This window comes from Rhinopithecus roxellana, chromosome 13 (genome assembly GCF_007565055.1).
Source record: "Rhinopithecus roxellana isolate Shanxi Qingling chromosome 13, ASM756505v1, whole genome shotgun sequence".
Lineage (NCBI taxonomy): Eukaryota > Metazoa > Chordata > Mammalia > Primates > Cercopithecidae > Rhinopithecus > Rhinopithecus roxellana.
This window is the reverse complement of record NC_044561.1, coordinates 89,016,722-89,032,270: the sequence shown is the minus strand read 5'-3', so window position 1 is coordinate 89,032,270 and position 15,549 is coordinate 89,016,722. Positions and strand designations below refer to the sequence as shown.

General features: G+C 35.1%; 2 protein-coding genes across 7 annotated transcripts in view; one reads left to right on the top strand and one right to left on the bottom strand.

Annotated features, from left to right (window-relative positions):
• Positions 1 to 15,549, top strand: part of MACROD2 (mono-ADP ribosylhydrolase 2) — a 2,180,049-nt gene that overhangs the window by 401,496 nt on the left and 1,763,004 nt on the right. The gene's annotated exons all lie outside the window — the stretch shown is intronic.
• FLRT3 (fibronectin leucine rich transmembrane protein 3) lies at positions 1,809 to 15,479 on the bottom strand. Of its 3 annotated transcripts, XM_010373251.2 has the most exons (3): positions 15,216 to 15,468; positions 6,947 to 7,140; positions 1,809 to 5,366 (listed from the first exon to the last, which is right to left on the bottom strand). In XM_010373251.2, exon 3 carries the CDS (start codon positions 5,312 to 5,314, stop codon positions 3,365 to 3,367), a length of 1,950 nt encoding a protein of 649 aa, XP_010371553.1. In that variant the 5' UTR covers positions 5,315 to 5,366; positions 6,947 to 7,140; positions 15,216 to 15,468; the 3' UTR covers positions 1,809 to 3,364. The 3 variants fall into 3 exon arrangements, with proteins under 3 accessions (XP_010371553.1, XP_010371552.1, XP_010371554.1); XM_010373250.2 differs by lacking the exon at positions 6,947 to 7,140 and having other exon boundaries at positions 15,216 to 15,479; XM_010373252.2 differs by lacking the exons at positions 6,947 to 7,140; positions 15,216 to 15,468 and adding an exon at positions 6,393 to 6,628.

The window sequence follows — 15,549 nt, the reverse complement described above, 5'->3', positions numbered from 1 at the left end:
GTATATTTTGTACTTTGCAAAGCAACTGGATTTTATAGCAAGTGTAGATAAAGAAAAAACTTGTATCCTGTTGGTGCTCTGCATATTTGCTAGTATAAAACATGTTTCTGATTTATTCCAGGCAACATAATCAAAAGGTGTATTTTAGAACATTGACAAACTTTTCTATGCTCGTGAAAGGTATACTGACTGGAAAATATCAATATAATCTCTTTTTTTTTTTTTTTTTTGCTTTTTATAAACTACAGGTTTATAGAGACTTTATGGAGACATTCAGTCCTTTCCCTGACTTTTATAAGAACTATAGCTTAAACTATTCAAAACTTCTAGAAGCGAAGTCAGACTTCCTTCAGAAACATTCACTATGTTTAATGTTAATCACATTAGTCTTTCAGTTGTTCCTCGAAAACAGCCATAACGGGAAGCCAAAAGACAGAGTGTTGGGAAACATTTTGAGGATAGCAAGCAAATAATTAATAAGATTTCATAGTCACTTGGAGATATCTCCTTGTCAGTAGAGGAGTAGAAGGAGCAGTCTCTAGTAAAATTTGGGAACAGATGGCAAACATTTGTTGACCGTAATAGTAACTTATATTTTGTAGAAGATTGTACAGTTTCCATGCACATCATGTCATTTAATCCTCACAAAAATAAGGGTACTAATAACCCCCTTTTACAGATATGGAAACATAGCTAGGAAGGGTAAGTGATTTGTTTTTAATTGTACTATTTATTCTAAATAGTACAGACATTATGAAAAGATTGAAAGATTTCAAGTCTTTTGATGCTCTGTGTGGAAAACACAAAGTGTGTGTGTGTGTGTGTGTGTGTGTGGGTTTTAATTCTCTCATTCAACAATAATCAACACAGAAGACTTGTCTTACCAAGTTTTGCCCCATACACCGAGCAAACAATCAGTTCTTCAGCAGATACCAGCCGGATGTCCTCCAATTCAGTTTAATCCTGACACTGGCTACCTGGAAATTGTGTCACATCCCACAAGTTGAGCGCTTATTCCCACAAGACTGCCCCCTCTTCAGGCACCAGTTGCAAAACTAGCCAGCTTCATGTTTGGTTTCCCAGGATCCCTTTTTGTGTTCTATTAATTTGCTACAACAGCTCACAAAATGCAAGTCAACAGATTTACTGATGTATTATAAAGGATGCGACAAAGGATCCAGATGGCAGGAAACATTAGGTGAAGTCTGGGTGGGCACAGAGCTTCCATGCCCTCTCCAGGCATGCCACCCTGCAGGAACCTCCACATGTTCAGCTATCTGGAAGCTCTCCAAACCTTGGCCTTTTGTTTTTTTATGGAGGCTTGATTACACAGGCATGCTTGATTAAACCATTGGTCACTGGTGATCAACTTAATCTTCATCCCCTTCCCCTTCTCTGGAAGTTGGGGTTTGGGGTTGTAAGTCCCAACCCTATAATCATGTCTTGGTCTTTTCAATGACCAGACTTTATCTTGAAGCTACTTAGGGCCTGCCAGCCATCAGTGAACTCATTAGCATATGAAAAATGAAAATATATCACTTTGAAGATTGCAAAGATTTTAGGAGTTGTATGCCAGAAACAGTATCACAAATGCCAACTCACTCTACTAAAAAGGCTATTTTAAAAAAACAATTTTTCAAAGACCACCTTAAAAAGTATCAGGACAGTGGCAGCAGTGTGCCTAAGAGAGAAAGGCCGTGAAACCATTTCTTAAATTTTCCATCTATACAATGAAGAAGTAAGAGGAAATAAATTTATACATGAAATACTGAACTCTTTGAAGTAAAATGATACACAACCTCAAGATGTTGATTTTTTAAAATTTTTAGCCAACTTTTATTTTTATGACTAGAAAAATACATGGGACGTTTAGGACTAATGTGCTGGGCAATTTGCTACTTAGTGATAGTAACACAATCCTGAAAAAGCAAGCACAATTATTCTGTACTTTTTAAAAGTTTTATTCAGCAATAAGACCATAATTTTTCATATTTAAGGAGTATGAAAAATTTGTCGAGTTTTAAAAGCTGAATACATGTAGCGTTGGATCAAGGCACATACAAGACTGGCCAAAGGGCGTACAATGCACTTTGGTTTTTTGTTGAAAAAAAAAAATCATGGCAACAGAAAAGTGATATGGTTTTTCAACAAGTAATAGCTCACAATTCAGTAGGAAGCTAGAAGGAAATGTTACATTACAAGTTCATTATGTAATATCTGGAAAATTGTGACAGTAATGGGCAGTATTCTTGATCTTTGTAAAAGTAAATTCAACATTTATGTACAGTGTTAAAACCTTTGACATAAACCAGATCTAAATTTGATGTCTAGTATTTATTTTTCTTTAAATTCTCTCTTATTTAAAGAACTACTTTCTCTGGGTTGTTGAGGGGAATCACTTATAATTACACTACATTTTTAATATGCATAAAATTTCTCTGACATCCTTTATGATAAAAACATCATAAACACTAACAATTTTGTGTTTATAAGTCACTTTTCAAAAATCAGGATGGCATAGGCAAAACCAAAATGCAGTTTTGGTATTTGTGTTCATTATACTATACAAGTCTAAGTTTTCATGTTTTCCTAAGTACACATTTCCCCCGCAACTTGGAAACACATTTACATTACTGTTTTTGTGAAGTCCTTTATTTTCAAAGCTTTGCTGACAATGGCTTTAACAGACTTCACACTCCTTTTATGCCAGCTGATGTATTCAGTTCAGAAGATATGCTTAACTTTTTTAAGGATAATTAATTTGCCTAGAGCAAAAATGGAGATATGCAGCAGGTTTGATATTGCCCATTACTTCACACACTTTGATTTATTGAATACCACTGGGATAATACAAATTTAATAATTGGAACATTATTTCATAACCATTTTTTAAAATTAAATTCTCTCATTCAGCCATTCAGCCAGTTTTTTTTTTACATTTTATTAATACCAAAGTGAAAAATGGCCTGTGCTTATACTACAAGGATCTCATGTGAATGCAGTCCTGATTGTTCAACACAGCAAGAAAATTCACTTTCACAGTCAACAAGTCATCTTACTCAGTAGAACACAAAGTAAATGGTTTATAACTCCAATATTTGCAAGGAAAATACAGTACAAATTACTAAAAAATACTAAAATATAGAATTGTGTTCAGGCATCTCCACTACATCAATCGCAGCAGTAACCTGAAATTTGAAACTTTTAATAAAAAGTTCTTAAATATAAATTATATGGCAAATGTACAGTACATTGCTTTTTTCAGTCTCTTTTTCCAGTGTTTTGCAGTAGAACAGGGTTCCTACCATCACCTCCCTTAGGTTTAAAAAACCCAAAACACAAGTCTGCTGCAAGTCCTTCAGCATCATGAGTGTGAGTGATCTGAGTCTGGAATACCACTGTCTCTGTAGCTTCGGTTACTACTGCTTTCACTGTGATTGTTTTTGTACAGATTCATTCCATTAGGAGGAAATATGGTATGTATTACAAACTCTTCCTTCGAGATGGGTTCATTGCTTATTGGTAACATCTGAAAAGAAGTTTCCCTGATTTCCAGGATAGAGTTGTCCTTCTTAGTGCCAGCTTCTGCGTAGTCATCCTTTCTTCTCCTCCCTTTGCTATATGCACAGTTCCTTGAGAAAAGCGATCCATTCCTATGAACATACCAACACACTAAAGCAAGAAGGGCAATGGTAACCAGGGCCACAGCTCCACCAATGATGGCAGCCAAAGGTAAATTGGGGTTTTTGTAAGGTTCTTTCTCTTGCTCTCGATTGAGGGTGGTTGTAGGGTTGTACATTCGAAGGGGTGCAGTTTCAGTCTCAATACAAACAGGAGTTTCATCAAATAGGTAGAGGTTACTGGTTTCCATGGGAACCATGCATACTTTATAGGGTGAATCAGGCTCCAGGGCTGTGACCAAGTACTCACTGCGTTCCCCTGTTACAATTGTTTCTGTTATAGATCCAAATGCTGGGCTATGGCCCAGTTTAAGCCAGCTGAGTCTCAATGCAGTCATAGGTAGAGCAAGTTTCCAAGAGATATGAATTGTATCAGAGGTGACAGATTTCACAGTAATTGTAATTGTTTTTCTTGAGGGACTCCCTGTGGTTTGGTGATCCTTGGTGAGCTTGGGGTTCTTAATATCTGGCTGTTTGGTCACTGGAGCTGGCCACTGTCCTTGGGCAGGATACACTGTGTTGGGTATTGCAGTGGTTATCTGAATGGTGCTTACAATCCCACTGTCCTTACAATCAAACAGTTCTGCATTGAGATCCTTAATAGCCATCCCACGAACTTTTTCTGGGGCTTGGCACATAAGCCCACGCACGTTGACCTTCACAGGTAATGATTGTAACCAGTCACGTACCCATTTCATCTTGCACCCACAATACCAGGGATTGTTGCGAAGAATCAGTTGTGTTATATTGTCCAAATCATCAAAGATACCCTGAGGTAAATTACTTAGGTTATTATTGGACATATCCAGTCGATAGAGCTGCCTTAGATAAGAAAAAGCATTTGGGGGCACCCGATTGATGTGGTTATCTTGAAGATAAAGCTTCCTCAGGTTTGTGCCTGGAAGGTTTACTGGTGCAGCAGTCAGGGAATTCCGCACCAGGGACAGCTCTGTTAAATTAACTAGGTTGAAGAAAACTTTGTCACCTAAACCGTGATTGTTCAACAGGTTTCCATCTAGAACCAGGCGTTTTAGACTAGTGAGACCTTGAAGAGATGGTGATGAAATTGTGGATATGCGATTATCATCCAAGCGTAGTTCTTCTATAGTCCTGGGCAAACCCCAGGGAATTGTGCTAAGGTGGTTGCGGGACAGGAAAAGCAGTCGGAGATAGTTGCTGTCTCGGAATGCTCCCTCTTCTATGCTAACCGCAGAGACAGAGTTGTCATCTAAATGTAATTCTTCCAGATAAGGAATTTTTGAAAGTGAATCATAAGTGATAGTCCTTATGTTATTTTCTTGCAAATGTAACTCTTTTACATACTTTGGGAGGTTGGTAGGAAATTCATCTAAGCTGTTGTGGTATAGGTATATTCTTTCTACTTTCAGCAAGTTTTTCAAATCTGAAGGAATCCCAGCATTATTTATTTGGTTGTTCTGAAGGTAGAGAGTTGTAGCATCCTCTGGTATTCCTGTTGGAATGGATGTCAGAAAGCGATCATTACAGTAAATGAAACCCGCATCGCAGCGACACACAGATGGACAGGATTTAGCCATAACTGATAGAGGTGCTACTTGAAGGAACAGCCCAATTTTAGTCCCGATGAGGAAGATGCTCCAGGCTGGGCTGATCATGGTCAGCAGTGTTGAGGTCTTTATACAAGGTAGCTTCCGTTACTTCAGAACCCTAAAATGAAGTGAGTAAAAAAAGACAGAAAACAATAAGGACAGCATAATGAATATAATGTTTAAAATGAATGTGGAAACTAAAATATCCATTATCACTTTTAATGTTTTAGTTTGTTTTGGGGGAGGGCATAGTCGGGTTTATTGCTAGCTAACAATAGACAGTGTCATATAATCTCTTTACCTTAATGGTTTCTTAATTTCTTTATACCTTAAAAAGTAACATGTCCTAAATCCATTTGATTTTGAAATGTTAAATATAAATGAAGTTTTATTGAATAATCTAAAGTACTTTAATTATACTTTATATCAACCTTATAGACAGTCACTGATCAAGCTAATTGAATATCCATTTCTTTCTTAATATTCATAATAACACCTTGGAATATTATTTGTTATATTTAAAGGTAACCATTTTACTGTTATCAAAAAACCACAAATTTTTATATTTACTTTTTATTAGGCAAAGACTATACAGGTATAGAAAAATGTCATAAAAATATCTATTCTCTTCATACTTCATACTTCATAGTTACCCACATCTTGAGATCGTGAATCTCAATTAAACCCATAGTTTGCTTTGATCATTAATGTCATTTCATTATCTTTGGTTATTAATTTTAAGTATCATTTTAAATGGGTGGATTTCTATAAGAAAATAAGAATAAATCCTTCATTTATTTTTGGGAAAGAATTACAAAGCTGATACATCCAGCTAACCTAAGTGGAAAATTTCACTTCATGTTGAACTCTGTCTTTCTTCTGTTTGCATTTTGTTACATGTTTCATACTGCAAGTTTTAATGACTTTGTCCACATTTTTCATTATTTTCTATCTCATAATGTGTTTTCACAGTGCATTTATATTTCTTTAAATTCTAACCTAGAATATAAATCAACTTTTTCTATGGCTGGCAAAGTACAGATTTATACTGATGTATTGTGTAATATAATATCTTGTGTCCTTTTAAGTATTAATTAGCCTTTGTAATTTTAGGCATGAAAATAAAATACTTTGTTTTTCCTACCTTATTGAACGATGTGAGTAAATTTTGCGGGGGTGAATATCCAATGCACATATATTATTTTCCTGGTGAGGGGCTGGGACTTATAAACTTTTGCTTAGTCCTTGGAAATGTTCTTCACCGTTTATTCAAGTAATCCTATGCCGCACACACCTCCAGATCAGGCTTGCTGTTGTCAATGAACATTCCAGCTGCAGTTCAGCATGGTGGGCAAGCTCATTAAAGTGGGGGCAGAAACAATTCTGCTTCCTGTTACTATGTAGGACACATGGCTTCCTATGTATTTTTTTTTTCTTTCTGATAGAGTTTCTGTGTGAAGGTTCCTTTTGTGTAGCTTAATTCCCTTAGTGGAAATTGCCCTCTTTGAAATTCTTATTGGCTCTTCTGTGCAATGTGGTCAGAGATAGTAACTTCAGATCCTCATGAAGAAAGCCATTCATGATGCTAAGGCCTGTATAGTAAAAGGTTTTTCAGGCAGTTACCCCCTACCTTTATTCCCATCCAGGATTATCCAAGTATAAACTTTGTACAGTAGCTACATCCTGAGGTATGATTACCTGCTGTGAAATAGCTATTTCCAGCTTTTGCTTCTTGCTGATTTTTCAGAATGTCTGGTGCAGTCACGTTATACAAGAACAGGTATTCTCTTTTAAGAAGTAAAGGAAACTAAATTCTTCATGGAAAGAAAACGAGGCATACTAAATTTCCTTTATATTTATCTTCCTTAAAATATACTGGGACTGAGCATCTCCTGTGAAAGTAAAAGGTTTTAATGAACTATTAATAATGAACTTTAAAATACTAGAGAAATTTCCTAGACATTTAATTTCAATGTCTTAAAACAACACATCTTTCATCATAGTGGTTAGTCAAAAGGGATAGGTTGACCTCTTTGTTTTTAGACTTCTCATTTTCTTATATAAATAAAGTAGGAGCCAAAGTTGAGATTGTCATCAAACAGATAATTTCTATTATATGATTGTGTCACTTTGAATTAAACACCATGGCTTTCAAATTCAAGCCAGTCTTTAAAAATTTACTTTGAAATCATATGCATAAAATGATAAAATGTTTAAAAAGAAGAAAACAAGTACATGTCAAAGAGGTGAGCAAATACATTAACAAATATTTTTGACAGAAACGCCAAGGTAACTTTTTAGGCATTTCTGAACATGATTTAACAAAGTCACACAATCCACAATTTAGAGTTGAAAAGACTATGTTAAAAGCTTTTCTGTTGATTTGCTCAGTGCCCTGTTTGATTCTTCCTGCAGGTCTCAATTTTCCCAACTGCAGAATGTCGACACCATTCCCTTTCTCTTTAGGGGTACATCTAAGGACTACTTATTGATCTTGAAACTCTAAGCACTCAGATGTTCTTGCCCAAAAGATGACATAGAAGTTCAAGTCATGTTTAGTTTTTCTGGAGAATACTGTTCTAATTTTCTTTTAGTATACTGAGTTTGAAAAAAAAATTTGTATTTGAAATAGAAAGGACACTATTATTTCGATCTCCTTGCAGTGAACATTAGGAAAGCACATCAAAACCAGATGGGGCATTTCTCTCTAGGTTCATACATGAATATGCCAATTTTTAATAAGTGTGTCATTTCTGAAAGAAGACTTTTGGCTTGGCTTGACTAAAGAGATCTTTGAATTTAATGTTGACTGCTTTGCCCATTATCAAATATGCATGAAGATTTTTTAAGAATTTGGAGGAGGTGAGTAATATTCCAATTGGTTATGCAGGATCATCCACTCTGATACTTTGTATATATGTAGGGAACATTTGAGTATCCTGGAAGATGTGAGCCTGAAAGTAAGGACTAAAGTAGTAGCAATTTGCTTCTCCCACAGTTACTACCTAACATCCAGCAAGGATAGCATCTGTTCCATAATTCAAATGCTCTGCTGAACGAGTATGTTAAATAAGGCCACAATTTGTGTTTCTGGTTCTCTCCAAAAATTCAGTTTATTTTAGTTTGCTAACTGCATACCAACATGGTCATAGGCTATATTAACAGAAGAAAAGTGAAAAAAATTACAGATACATATAATTTATTATTTAGGCAACTTGAAACAAAAATAGCAGTTAGCAGATGGATCAAACAATCTCTAGTGAATATTGCAACGTGCCCACAGAGGAAAGTTTAAATGATTTATTGTTTAATGTGAGGTTTTACTGTGATGCCTTTAGGGCTTTGCTCGTTATTGTCAAATTCCAATAGTATCTTTTCTTGAAAACTGTTGCTTTCTCAGTGTGTGAAAATGGAAAACCAAGCTGTTGAAATTATAATTACAATGTTACTTTTTAAAGTATCTTCTGTAAAAGTTTTTTAAACTTGAAAATTATTCAACATATAAAATAATGTGGTTAAGTTTAGAAAACAACTACTTATGTTAAATTGCATTAGAAACTAATTAAAAACCATTATAAAAATACAAGTGAGAACCTGCTTAAAATGTTACCAAGAGTCAAGCATTTCTGATATTCCAGGGATGATAGTGAGGCAATATATACTCGAGATGATGAATCTGCTCATTTTGGGGATTTAAAAACTGATCATTCCCTGAGTCAGGTCAGACCACAGTGTGTCCAAGGTGATGATCATAATGATAACCAGACATAAAATAAATGTCTTTTATCTTGTATCTGAACTATGTATTTTTCACCAAATTAGGCTCTAACAATGTGTTGATTTTCACATTTTTAACCCAGAGAATGAAAGAGTTCTAAATTGGTGTGAAAAGATGGAAGATTAATTTGTTTATTTTACCTGTTTTACATTTGTGAAGCTGCTTCCTCTATTCTGTTTGATATGCAGACTCACATTTGCCTTTCATACAATAGTGGTAATAATGTGGGATTAACAGAAAGCCTTAAATCTCATTAAGTTCTTGGAAAATGTCATTCTTTTCTCCCCACATTGTATTTAAATAAAAGGAAAAACATAAAACAGGTTTCTTAGGAGAGAAGGATACTCTTTCAGAAATGAAGGTTACATTCAGAGCTACTTTCATATGCCCCTACTCCCTTTACTTAGGCTCAAAACCATTCATGTTTGACTACATTTTATATCTTCTCTTTCCCATTTATGTTTGAAACTGTAGTGCTAAACAGATTTTTGGGTTTTGGTTTTGGCATATTAAAGGCTACAGAGGACCTCTTCATCAAAAATGAACGATCTTCTCCTATGCTTTGACTTTCCCCTTTCTGAGCTGGATCTACATATTTGCGCACCTAGAAATACTGTAGTCAAATGTCAATGATGAAAAGAAAAATGACCCCCACTGGCATGGACACTGTGGCCAGTTTTCCACAACACTGACTTCAGAGCCTTTCTGTCTGCCTAGGCTTGAAAGGCCATTACTTCTGAACAAAATGAATCGATCTTTTAGAAAAATACTGTTAATGGGGTAACTTGGGGGAAAAACATAAATGGAGCCCTGGTAACTTAATGGAATATTTAAAAAAATTTTTTTAATGGAATCATTATTTAACTATAAAACACTTAAAACTGTAGTAAAAAGAAGAAAAACATAATCACCTCACTGATGAATCAAATTTTTAGTAGGGATCCTTATATTCATATTCAGTTTCTTTTTACAAATAAAAATTGTGGATTTTTTTTTTTTGCATTTATAATGTAATCATCAAGTCTGAAAAGCTTCCAATTTATTTCCATGGTACACCCAATAAAACATGTAAATAGGTAAGGATACTATTTTAGGAAAACTAATATAAGAAGTGGTATCTGAATAGAAAACTGATATTTAAATAAAATCAAGAACTTGCGGCAATCTACATGTTTATATGATTTCTTCCCTGCTACTACAATATTTTGGAGCTGGGAGTGTTATGAGAAGGTATTTCTTATGTTTTGAGAATATTACTTAGATTAAGATGAAGCTATATAATAGTAGTGCTAACTTCTTATTTATGCCTCAGATTTAAATTGATTTTGATTTGACCTGTTCATTACTCATTTTTGAAAAATATTAATTCAAGTATAAGGTTTTGAGATTTTAGTTTCTTTTTTAATGATTTCTCCCACAGAATGATTTCTTAATGCTGGGGACTTTTAAAAATATTCAGTCTAAAATATAATGGCATGTAGAACTTTTAATCCAAGTTAGTTGCATTGTTTTAAGTAAAACCTTGAGGCTAAAAAAAACTCATGCCTAAACAAATGTATCCAACTTTGTGAATATTTCTAGGTAAACTGGAATTTGTACAATCATAATTTAGAATATTAGGAAGATAATTTATTTATGAAGTCTTAAATTGCTGCTAAAAAAGCTCAACCTGTGAATGCTAAGTCTTTGCAACAACAAACGGTATTTCAAATAAACTACATATATGGCTAAACTGAAAAACTGGAGTACATCAGGTTAGTTGATAGTGACAGCAAAATGCTTTCTAAGCAGCCTGTCTGGTAGTTAAATTTTCCACGATCATCAGATTTCAGGAAAGTTCCAATTCTTTTGTTTAATGCCAGGCAAGCAGAAGGACCTCTAACTCTCCTCTTGAGAGTCATGAAGTCTGAAGGGTTTCCTGAGAGGCAGAGAAGCAAGTGTGCCTTTTCATACTTGGTTTTATCCAGACTATTTTCTAGCCTGAACAAGGTCCTTGTTTCATTTATGGAAAATAGGGGATAATATTTCCAATGCTAAGTATTTTTACTTTTTCTGTTACTGGTTCTTTTCCCCGGTACGTTTGTGACAAATGAATTGAATTCTGCTTCATTTATTTTGGCTTGTAAAGTTAAATCAAGCATCCTTAAAACAGAAAGACAAACTGGGATATTATCCTTCAGCATAGTGAATGCTGCTTCCTTTTATGATATCAAACCCAAAGTAAATGAATTAGAGAACAAGACTTGTAAGAACGAGTAAGATATTAATTTAGAGAGTGGTGAAGGTAAATGGTATAGAGTTTGGGGTAGGGGCATGCTTTAAATTTGTGCTGACTTTTGAGCAAAAGGAATTAAAAGTGCGCCTACTTTTGTTAAACCACATTTTACCATTGCAGACTTTAAATTCCTTTTTAACTGTGTGAATACAACTTGGTTGATGTGCTTGAAATTTCTAATATTTAAGTTTTCATACAGTAGTTCAGCAAATAGATTTATTTTAGTCTACTGTGTGGCAAGCACTATACTGGTCGGTGAGACCACCTGAAGTCATAAAATACATTGTTTTTCATGTACAAGTAGGGTATTACTTAAACCAGATGAAGAGGAAGAAAATCAACAACACATAAACTGATCAATCCACAGCCCAGTGGCACACTTTAAAAATAGTTTTTAACCAAATGTGGTCTGTGGGTTTTCTCTTCAAAGTTGTCACGGTAACTTGTGCACAAGTAAAGTGAAAGAATAAAGAACAAAAGCTGTCATTGTCTCATCAACTGAGAGCAATTTCTCCCTCCTTTCATTTAAACAGACCAATACCTGCAGAAAGCTTTTTATACATCCCTGACACTTGATTTTAGGGTAGGAAAGAGATTCTGCATATGCAAAACAAATGAAATTTTAGCTTTTGCTTAAATTATGCTCTATTGCTTTCTACTTAAAATTGTTTTCTCTGGGATTTTCGTAAATAGATAACTCAAAGTTTTTTCTTACACAACATAAACATAGCTTTGAAAACTGTCCTTTAGTGTGATGTTTAACCAAATTTAGTGATGTCGGTCTGTATTTTGAAACTGGAAAATACTTTCTGAAATGTGTATACCTATTTTCTTAAGAGGAAGAATGCTGTTTCAGAAGACCAACTCTTTGTTGGAAATTTATTTGTTGACTGTCAGTAAATTTTTGAAATGGTGCAATGTTAGAAGGAGCTGAGAAACATCCGTTTTTATACTCTGAAGAGAAAATGCAGTTGTGAGGATTAATATTGCTGAGAGATTTTTACTGTAGAGTTTTTGCCCGCTGGGGGGTGGTACACTCTACCAGAACACTGCTTTCAGAAGCCGCAAGTCAGATGTTGGCTGCTGCTGGCCAGTTTTTCTCTGGTTTAATTACAACAAAGCCTCCCGTTGAGAAGAACAGTGAAGGCCTCTGGGGCAAAAGGTGGGGGGTGGGAGGGTAGGGGGAAGGAGGAAAGAAGGAGGGGAGAAATTATGGCCTTTGAAAAATTTACTGACTCTTATTTCCATTGTTGACTTTATTTATGGTAGTCTTCATTTGACTTTAAACAGTTATTTCTAATGCTTTTTTTTCTTTAAATAAATGAGTTTGAATAAAAGAATATATAAGGGGATCTATTCAGAATTTTTAAGTTAGCTCTCAATTTTGCCAGTAATCAATCACATTCTTTGTTATATAGCCCACCCACCTTAAAAAGAGGCATAAAAGTTAAGAAATGACTGAAATGGCAACTATAAACCAAATATGTGTTTTAGTGACCAGATTTAATATTGGTATGAACATTGGCATATCAAAAATGAAAAGCAAGAAAGAAGAAACATTAATATATTATTAAGACAAGGCAAATTCCCTGCACTGATTTTTGTAGGGCTTAAAATTGTTCAAAATAATTCAGAAAGAGGAGGAAGCCTTAGGGTGTGTGGCCAAGTAAAGCACAGAAAAATCTCTCTGCAGTGCACTTGCATATTTAAAGCTGATTATTGTATTTTTCGTCGAGAGAGACTGAATGTTCATTAGGGTCTTGTGTCCCTAGGCAGGAGATGCTGAGCATAATTGGAGTTTCTATTTGATTGGGCAATACAGTCTAGAGAAGAAACTGGGGTAAAGATAATTAATAGCTTGCTAACAAAGTCTGACAGCCACAAGATTTCAACCAAATTTATTTCACACTGCTTCATTTAGCTCTGAAAAAGTTTTGATAGAATTGTAGGCTCTTTAATTAACACTTAAATGCAAAAGAAACATACCTTCTATTTTGCTGCCACCTTTAGTTATGACAAATTTTCTTACTGTTTTTCTTCTTTTTGTAAAAACTTTATTTGCTATCCAATTATACATTTCACAAACGTTATGTTTGGGAAGTGTTTAATTGTGCATTTTGAACCCAGTCACAATTGATTTTAAAGGGTGGGGTGCAGCGAAATGAAAAACCCAATTAATAACTGGTAGACAGTTATACAGAACCATGATATTAATGAATTCATTATGTTTATTCATTCACTAATATTTCGCTGATCCTCGGACTTGATGTGTTTTGGCTGTGCTCTTCAAAAAATCAAATTTTAGTTTTCTTAGTTAAATCTGTGCATTTTGGTAACCCTGTTTTTATTTCAGGGTGATAAATAGATGTACGTTTGTCTGTGTGTGTATATATGTGTCCAAACTAAGGGGCATATCTCTGATTTAATTTTCCCATGGTAAAAACCTGGCATATTATCATTAATATTTGTGGTAGTTGGTAATGTTGATATTACTGTGGTACTTTTAAAGGATTCATTTTTCTTTACTCATTTCAGAAGAGATGAATATTAGTCCTCTGTCACTTTGGGTCAAGTATAAGTGATTCCCCCTGAATATAGGCAAATTTATTCTTTATGTTTAGGCTGGTCAGGATATTTTTATTCAGTTAGAGATAAATGAAAGGCATTGCTACAGCTGAAGGACTTTTCTAGTGGCTTTATTTATGTTGTTTCTGGATAATAAAATAACATAGATGAGCATTTTAAAGGAGACAGATATATTAAGAATATTCAAAATAGCCTTATTATTAAAACCATTAGAGAATTTGGATTAACAATTGAAAAAAAAATCAAGTTTTTTTTTCTTTAAATTCTAAATAAAATAACAAAAAAGAACCCCCCAGACATTGAGAAGACATGGATGGGCCTGTTGCACTCTTTACCTATATGCAACCATTTTGTTTCAGACCTAATTCAGTGAAAAAAATTTTTTGAGAAGATACATTTAACTACTTTTTCAAGCTTTGTAGTATAAATGCATTTCTTCCAATATAAGATTTTCCTATTATAAGTTGCAAAGAATGGATCCTCTGCAAAACCCACTTGATGAGGGCTCTACTCATTTATTTTTCTTTCCTGCCACCCCAAACTCACTGCATACATCAGGCATAGCTTCCAGGGTGAGCTTTGTTAGTTTTTCTGAGTAGACTTAGCCATTTACTATGCTAGTCACATGCCACACTTGCTTAAGCAATGGATTTTGGCGTTCTATTGAAGAGGGAATATGGTTTGGAAGAGAGTCTCCCCCTCCTCTGAGTTCAATTTACCAGTTGAGATTTGCAAGCCTGAAATGCTTGAAGCAGCTCAGGCACGATAGCAGTGCAAGCTTTAAAATCTAGGTGTAGCTGTTAATCCTTTACAGAGGCACATAAGTCTCTAGGAGCAGCTCGGCTAGCTGTGAGCAAGATGTATGCTTTTCATGTACTGCGTACTCATGGGCTGAGGGATTATTGATTTTCTTTCACAGTTGTAAAAACAGCAATTGGTGATCATACTATACATACAGTACACACCAAGTTAGCAGGACCTTTTGCTTTTCTATCTGTGAAGAATCTCCTTGTATTCTTTGATATTTAACACTGAACTTTCCAACTTGCTGTTTTCCATAAGGCTCTTTTCAAATAGCAATTACTCGAGACAGAAAATAGCCACTTACTATCTTTTATAAATGAAAGAAGGTTCTAAGAAACTTCTTGCATTTGGCCATATAGTGAAATTTTTCTTTGCTGGCTTGCACACACATATATTGCTTTTTCTGGTGACAGAGCAAACGTTCCTATTTGGATTTCTCATAGTATCCAGTCGTTTCTTTCTAGAGAGTAAAACCAAGCAAACTTTCTGGGACAATCATAAGAAAAAACATGGAAAACACTTACCAGGAAGACGAGAAAAAGCAATCCTATATACACTGCCGCTATAGCTGTAATTCCATTGACTGTGAATTGGAGTAATAGCCCTCCCCCGTCTCCCAAGCTCTGCGTCCAGTCCACACAAAGCCCACGGCAGCTGCAGGCTGAGCTTGTCCTGCTTCAGATCACTCCTACACTGAGGGGTGAGCGAGGGAGAGCATTCCAGTTTACTGCGCACAGCCCACCTCCAAGTCTGAAGTTTAAAGCTTCACCTCGCAGTGGTTGAAGAAGGGGGTGATGTCATAGATGGGCAGGACTTAGCCAAGCTCTTGTTCAGTGAGGTAACTGGATAATCAGACAG

What these genes read in the sequence shown, in the direction of transcription:
- FLRT3 (XM_010373250.2), bottom strand. Translation starts at nt 5,314, where the DNA reads ATGATCAGCCCAGCCTGGAGCATCTTCCTCATCGGGACTAAAATTGGG.